Source organism: Rhinichthys klamathensis, unplaced genomic scaffold, assembly GCF_029890125.1.
Source record: "Rhinichthys klamathensis goyatoka isolate OS25496 unplaced genomic scaffold, OSU_Roscu_1.1 h1tg000266l_1, whole genome shotgun sequence".
NCBI lineage: Eukaryota > Metazoa > Chordata > Actinopteri > Cypriniformes > Leuciscidae > Rhinichthys > Rhinichthys klamathensis.
Window position 1 is genome coordinate 877,597 of NW_026606787.1, and position 7,656 is coordinate 885,252.

The 7,656-nt window shown below is 39.2% G+C and overlaps 1 protein-coding gene across 1 annotated transcript; it reads right to left on the bottom strand.

The window, feature by feature from the left end:
* Positions 1-3,690: 3,690 nt before the first annotated feature.
* On the bottom strand, positions 3,691-6,624 carry fzd10 (frizzled class receptor 10). The gene has a single exon (XM_056267941.1). It carries the CDS (start codon positions 6,154-6,156, stop codon positions 4,414-4,416), a length of 1,743 nt encoding a protein of 580 aa, XP_056123916.1. The 5' UTR covers positions 6,157-6,624; the 3' UTR covers positions 3,691-4,413.
* Positions 6,625-7,656: the final 1,032 nt, after the last annotated feature.

Consider the following 7,656-nt stretch of genomic DNA (forward strand, 5'->3'; position numbering starts at 1 on the left):
AGTTGTTTTATAGTAATTATGTGAAATAGGCTGGCAAAACATGCGTAAGCTTCTATTTGTGCATTTCCTGTATGAACATTTAAGATCAAAGTCAACTTGGAGTTGAACTTAAAATACCAAATGAAATTCTGAGTGAATTTGCCAAACAAGCACATTAAGAATGAAGGCAGATCAAAAGACACCTGATGATCTGGGTGTGTGCATTTCTTGGGGAAACAAACTTGATTTTTAGGAAACCAGTAATGTGATCATTTAATAAGTAAGCATTAAAGATTCTTTAAAGATATTTCTCATTTCATAACACAAATCACATTAAACTGAATCAAATACACACATCAGGAAAAAGAGAAGCTTATAGGACATGATAGGGCATGTAATGAAAGTGATTTCCTTTTTTGTTTTATGGTAGTTTTTCCCCAACTGTGCAATGCCTGAAGGTCAACCTCACCTGTCTATGCAAATGTGCTCTATGGATTCAAGATAATGACAGATGCGATTCGATTACTAAAGGGCGTAATGTTAAAAATACTTCTGTTTTCTCTAGACAAACAACCCTAAGGTTCATTGTGTGTGCTTTATGAACTTATGGGTTTCTCAGGTCAATCCAGTATTAAAGTATTAACACCATAAATGTATGAGTAAATTATTGATGTGCTAGGCACATGGCACAAAAAAGACATTCCAATCAAACAAAACACAGATGAACACAGACAGATAGACAGACAGATAGATAGACAGACAGACAGACAGACAGACAGACAGACAGACAGACAGACAGACAGACAGACAGACAGACAGACAGACAGACAGACAGACAGATAGATAGATAGATAGATAGACAGAGCCGGACAGTAACGGAGTACATTTACTTGAGTACAGTACTTAAGTACAATTTTGAGGGATCTGTACTTTACTCGAGTATCATTTTTGGGGAGTACTCATGACTTTACTCAAGTACATTTGAGAGGCAAATATTGTACTCTTTACTCCAATACATTTCTATCCATAACCGTGAGTACCCGAGTAAAAAAAATAAAAATAAAAATCTTGGACACCCTCAATTTGTTGTTTCCCTCTCAAACGTGATTGGATTGTGCAGGCGCCACTGATTGGGACAGCCTATCAGCAATCACTTTCAGTTTTCTGCCAAAGTCAACTTCATGGTCAGATTTTATATTACACATTAATGTAAGCCAAGCATTTGGTTTGATGTTCTTGAGTATGTGGTGTGTTTAACACAGATGTGGCAGTGGCGTAGCCACGAGGGATTTCTGATTTCTTAAAAAAAAAACTTTAGGAGGCAAAATATATTTTTACTGATTATGTGAATTACACTGCGCAAACCAAAGTAGGCTACTACCCAGCGAATGAAGAAGGGTTGGCGCTCAGTCTCCACAGTACATAAAATATTAATTTTGTTTTATTTTATTTTTCGGGTTTGCATTTATGAGGAAAAAACAATGTTATGGACGTGTTCTCCGTCACGGACGTGAGCGCTCTGAAAGCGGCATAAAAAATGCTTTAAAACTTTCACAGAGACATCAAACAGAAAACACAAAACCTTTCTTTAACCTGAATTTCGTTTTGTATGAATTGTATCTTAATTTTAATCAATGTTTCTTTAACCAATTGCCTGGGTTTAATAAATAAGAAGTAAATAGCAGACGATAGATAAGAAACGGAGGCGCCGGCACGTGAACTGGATCTCGTCTCATAAATGAACCGAAACTCAGCGTATAAGGTAGCCTACTTGCCTCTCACAGACATGTCTACTTTTAAACAGAAAAATTCAAAACGAAAGAAAACAGACTACAGACTGCTCTCTGCTTATGTAATCCGTATGAAATGTGCATTTCTCTCTGGCGCGTTCACTACTGAAGATCGCGAGTCAGCATCGTCAACTTCATCTAGCCGACACTGACAAAGAAAACACTTGTTTATTAACAAGTGTTTATTAATAAACAATTAAAATATCTCTTTGCTATATTTTACATATTCATAATCATTCCTTTTGCCGGTTCTTTGTGACAGCTTTTAGGTGCATTATTGGCAGCGCCACCCTTACATGTGGTGTGTGTGTGTGTGTGTGTTGTCCCCGCATTTAAGATGGGACCCCCCAAAAATTCAATTAAATTAAATAAAGCAACATGGTAAAAAGATGAAAATGACTTGATTTTACTTTCAATTCTTACATTCTCCAAGGTATTAACATTAACATTTTTCATAACTCCATGTAGGACGTTTCTGTGCATAAATGTAAGCACTGTGGCAGTAGATTAGTAATGCAATATTTAGAAAATTTACTCTTGTACTCTTGATACTCAAGTACTTTTAAAAACAAGTACTTTAGTACTTTTACTTAAGTAGACATCTGAATGTAGTACTTTTACTTGTACTTGAGTAAAATTTAGCAAGGGGTATCTGTACTTTTACTCAAGTAACAAAGCTCTGTACTCTGTCCGCCTCTGTAGATAGATAGATAGATAGATAGATAGATAGATAGATAGATAGATAGATAGATAGATAGATAGATAGATAGATGTACAAATAAAACAGGAGATGACAAGACTTGACTTGATGTCTTCAATGTTGATGTGGACTCAGAAGTTTAGCATTAAGTTTAAAAAAAAAAAGATTTATATGTGATTGCGGGTAACAGACCTTTTGAGTGATCCACTCTGAAACAGCGAAAAAAGGCACTGTTAAATCAAAGGCAACACTTCAAAAATGACCCAATTTGATGTTACAAATTAAACCGGGATAAAAAACACCAAACCTGGAGACCAAAATAAAACAAACTTTAAAGCCCCTGCTTCAGTATTGTTTTTCAATGAAACATAAGTGAATAGATTAATTTTAATAAGATAGGAATGAAAGCCAGGACATTTTAAAAAAGAGAATAAAGGTCCAAAATTACACATTTCTTCAAAATCGTTGATGTTATTAAAGTTATAAAGGAAAATATATATACTTATTTCTCAACAGCCATTGTGAGAGTCACGGGTCTGAGTGTGGTTGCTCTAACTAACCCTGTTCTACTCAAAAAAATAAAAGCTAAGGCCCAAAGTACATCAGAGATGAGGCAGAGGCCTGAGATTGGGTCTCAAGTATTTCCTCTCTTATGATGTTTGTCATAAGAATTATCAGGATCTCATCCTTCAAAATGTTTAGCCCAATGGATTAATTTATTTCTGCAACCTTAAAGGAATAGTTCACTCCAAAATGTAAATTCTGTCAAATAATTTACTCACCCACGTTGTTCCAAACCTTTATATTTCTTTAGCACAAAATAAGCAAATGAATATTTAAAAGAATATTTTGTCGTTTTTTTTCATACAATTAAAGTCAATGAGGTTCAGTGTTGTTGTTGACCATATTGAATTTCATTGTATTGGACTTTTTTGTTCTGTAGAAGAAAGAAAGTCATACAGGTTTGGAACGACATGGGGGTGAGTAAATGATGACAATTTTCATTTTCGGGTAAAATATCCCTTTAAGATTTTGAGGGTTTTAGCTTAGGGATATTTGGTAAGGTATGACTGATGACGAATATTAATTTAATCTCTAGCGATTCCCAGCAGAAGGATCTCTAAAATTAGATAACAACATGACAGAATGGATAGAATACTTCTTGAAGTAAACACTTTTCAAACTTAACACAAATCATAAAAGCGTTTGCTTTTCATGTCAAACATTTAAAACTAAAATGTTTTATTTATTCTTATAAAATATGAACCTTTAGAAATATACACAAATGTATGTAGGACATTAAAAAGAGCTTGGTATAACAAAACAAACCAGGGGGCATGAACTCACTGTACAAAACAACTCAAATAACAAGTTTTTCTCTTTGTGTTGGCAATATTTAGTGCTTAAAGATTTACTTTGTTCCATGAAAAAGCCTAAAAATAGGCAGTTCATTCTCTGCCGAGGCCTTTTTGAGCAGCTGCACTCCAATGTCAATGCAGTTGTGTATGACACGGCCTTCATTTCCATAGAAAAGCCACACGACTATGCCACGGAGGAGCCGCTTTTCCCCGAGCCATTCACACCCATTGTTTGTCGAGTCCTTTCATTGTCTTTAATCACAGCCCTACAGTATCAGAGTCCCTTTTTCTCTGTCACTAAGGGAAACAACTATTGCACATTACAAGATACAGGCATCCCAATGACAGCAATAGGGACTCGCTCCCTTTTTTTTGTTTCACAAAACGGTCCCCAAAGTCTGCAAAGTTTCAGATGTAGTACAAGCACTAAGAACTAAATAAAACCTGTTGGGGATGTAGCATCTGAAGTTTGCATATAATAAATATGAGCAATGTTGTGTTCTCTGCTGGCTTGTCTCTTTATAAAGCAGTTTGTCTAAGTCCAGCATTTATTTCTTGGCCATTCGTATGTGTATAGAGGCCCAGCTCATACACAAGTTGCAGGAGGACCTGCTGGTTCGTACTTGGCTTTATGTCCTTTGAGTGCAGGATGAGGCTTGAGGTAAGGTCCACTTCCTGTGAAAACACATGCAGCCTTCCTCCTCGTCTTCTTCTTAAGTTTGCGGCTGAAAATGTTTTGCCAAGACTGCAGCGTTTTGGAGGTCCAGATCCACATGCCGCTGGTGATGCCCACCACCAGCAACATGAAAATCTTAACCATAAAGATCTCCACGGCTGGGATGGAGCTCTTCATCACGCACTCCTCGCCGCTCTTACTGTCTTCAGTACACTTTTGCTCTCCTGCTAGAATCTTCCAATAATCCATGTTGAGACGCTCGTAAAAATAGCAGGCGATGACACAAGTGGCGGGGACCGTGTAGAGCACGGAAAAGACGCCAATCCTAACCATCAGCTTCTCCAGCTTATCCGTATTCTCTCCTTCAGTCTTCATGACCTTACGGATGTGAAAGAGTGCCACAAACCCTGAAAGCAGAAAGGAAGTGCCAATGATGAGATAGCAAGAGAGGGGAATAAGAACAAACCCCGTCAAGGCTTTGACATCCATGCTGCCCACGTAGCAGACCCCTGTGAGCTCATCTCCCGCCACCTTTCTCATAACCAGTATCATGATGGTCTTAATAGCTGGTATGGCCCATGCTGCCAGATGGAAGTAGCTGCTGTTGGCTTCAATGGCCTCATGACCCCATTTTTTCCCAGCTGCGAGGAACCACGTGAGAGTAAGAATGACCCACCATAGGGAACTGGCCATTCCGAAGTAGTAAAGAATGAGGAAGACTATAGTGCAGCCAGTGCTTTCCAAGCCTTCCTGGATAATGTACTGAACGCCGCTGTCACGGTCACAGGCCACGTTTTCCACCCCCACAAAAAGTCTTATAAGAAAGCCCACTGAGTAGACGCAGTAAGACATTGACAGGAAGATGATGGGCCGCTCAGGATACTTGAAGCGCTGTGGATCGATGAGGAAGGTAAGGACGGTAAAGGCACTTGAGATGAAGCACAGGATGGACCAAATGGCGATCCACACCATGGAGAAACGCTTGTCACCCTGGCTCCAGTACACATCGACATTGGAGTAACACTTGGGGGCACAGGACTCACTCTTTTGTACGTAATGAAACTTTCCAGGGTTGCTGCATGTCGCCTTACCGACCCTCTCCTTAATAGGCAGTTCTTGGCTGTTACCTGGCCGAGGGGGTCGGGAGTCTGGTGGCTGAGTGTGGAATCCTTTTGGGGGCTCGTCTGTGCCGTTGTTAGGTGCCTCCATACAGAGGTAATTGGGGTCATTCTTATTTGGCAGTCTGGAACAGTCCAGTGACTCAGGCCAGTGGAAGTTAAACTGCTCCATGATGGGTGAACACTTCTGCCTTGCCTGCTCGCACATTACTCGGCATGCTGGGATGGGTGTGGATACCTGCTCCGTGCACATGGGAGCATAGAGCGAGCACAAGAAAAACTTCAGATGGCTGTGGCAGCCGAACTCAATCAGTGGAGCGAACTCATGCAGCTTTATGGCTGCCTCACTTTGATCTTCATGTCCCATTAAGTTCGGCATAACTGTCAAGTTGTAGCCAATATCCTTACAGAGTGGAATAGCAATCTCCTGGCATCTTCCTTCGCCTGGTCGGTCCGGGTCGATGGAACTGATTGCGGAACAAAATCCAGCTACGCACAGCAGCACAAGGCTAAGTCCAACATTTGCAGCAAACATTGTCTTTCAATATTAACTCATGTAGCGTGGATTATTCTTTCAAAAAGAGCTTTGTATTTTTACTACAAAAGTTGTTTCATTGTCACTCTTCGTAATTGTAGCTGAAAAAAAGTTATTGTTTCCTGAAAAAAAATAGAAGAAGGATGAGGTTGAATTAGTACAAAATGGAACGTTTTCCTTAGCGAATCAATCAAACTGAGTCAGTAACTCAGATTCCAAACAATCATTCAGTTCAAAAACATCTGTCAAAAAATCTTTAGACAGATGAGAAAATTTAGAAAGCTTTCACCATACAGAGAGGTTTCACACAGTTTTTTTTTCGATTCCCAATTCACAGATGATAATTCCTTCTTCTAAAGCTCTTATGGTCCACTCTTGTTCATGTTGACGGTCCGTTTCCCTCACGAAAGTACATTTACTTTTCAACTCGCTCTCGCGCTACTTTCCTCATTCATCCTCCGCAAAGTGTATCCACATTTTATCACAGTCATCTGAAAATGAATGAATCCGCTTGGTAAACGTGTGAATATTCACTTCAGCTCGTCTCCAGACACCCCGTTTATCCGTTAAGAGTTGTTCACTGCCTCGCGCGCTGTCTGTGTCTGAGCTCCTCCGCCACCGTCCTGAACTAACCTGCCAAAAGATCCGCCTTCAAAGACAGCTGTTTTACATAATAAAGCCCAAACTGACACACTGATTATCCTTAAACCGTGCGGAACTGGCTGTGTAGACCCAAATCTTCGTCACCACTTTACCACAGGATCACAGTAAATTACTCACTGGCCATTTGTTATTGTTGTTGTTTTCTCTCTCAGACGAAATCCCTCTGATGATTTACGAAACACTTTTCGGCGCAAGTCAGCGATAAATCTCTCGCCGAGGACAACCAAAAGGATTCAGTGGCTTTCCAGTCGAGATGTGTCCCCTTTCTCTGTACAACTGACGATTTTCACGCTCCGACCATTGTGGGAAGAGAGTGAAGAGAAAGGAGAGTTTTTATTCCTTGAAATTCCCCTCGCTTTTTATTGTTGACTGAACTAGAACTGATGGCTGAAGTTTAGGCTACGAGTCTTTACTCTCACCCCACGCAATCCGAATGACAAAAAAATGAAACCTTGTGGCTTTTAGGAGGACATTGTTAATAAAAATAAAGAAGTCATACAGTAGTAATGATCAAACACTTTTGCTAATCTTCAAGACAAACTTAATGTTGACTTTTTCTTCTGCATAGCCTTAGTTTTGACGTTCCCTCTGGAATTTCTTTCTTTCTTTCTTTCTTTCTTTCTTTCTTTCTTTCTTTCTTTCTTTCTTTCTTTCTTTCTTTTTCCCCCAGAATAATGGGTTTCACTTAAAATAAAGTATTATTAAATACTAATATTAAAATAAATATTAGCCACTTAGAGACTGTTACTTTCAACAACATAAAGGACACATTAGGCCCTATGTGAATTTTGAAACCAACAGGGTTTTTTTTATACATAAATTGCAACTATGATATGA

Excerpts from the sequence above, each read along its gene's own strand:
- fzd10 (XM_056267941.1), bottom strand. The coding sequence starts at position 6,156 with ATGTTTGCTGCAAATGTTGGACTTAGCCTTGTGCTGCTGTGCGTAGCT.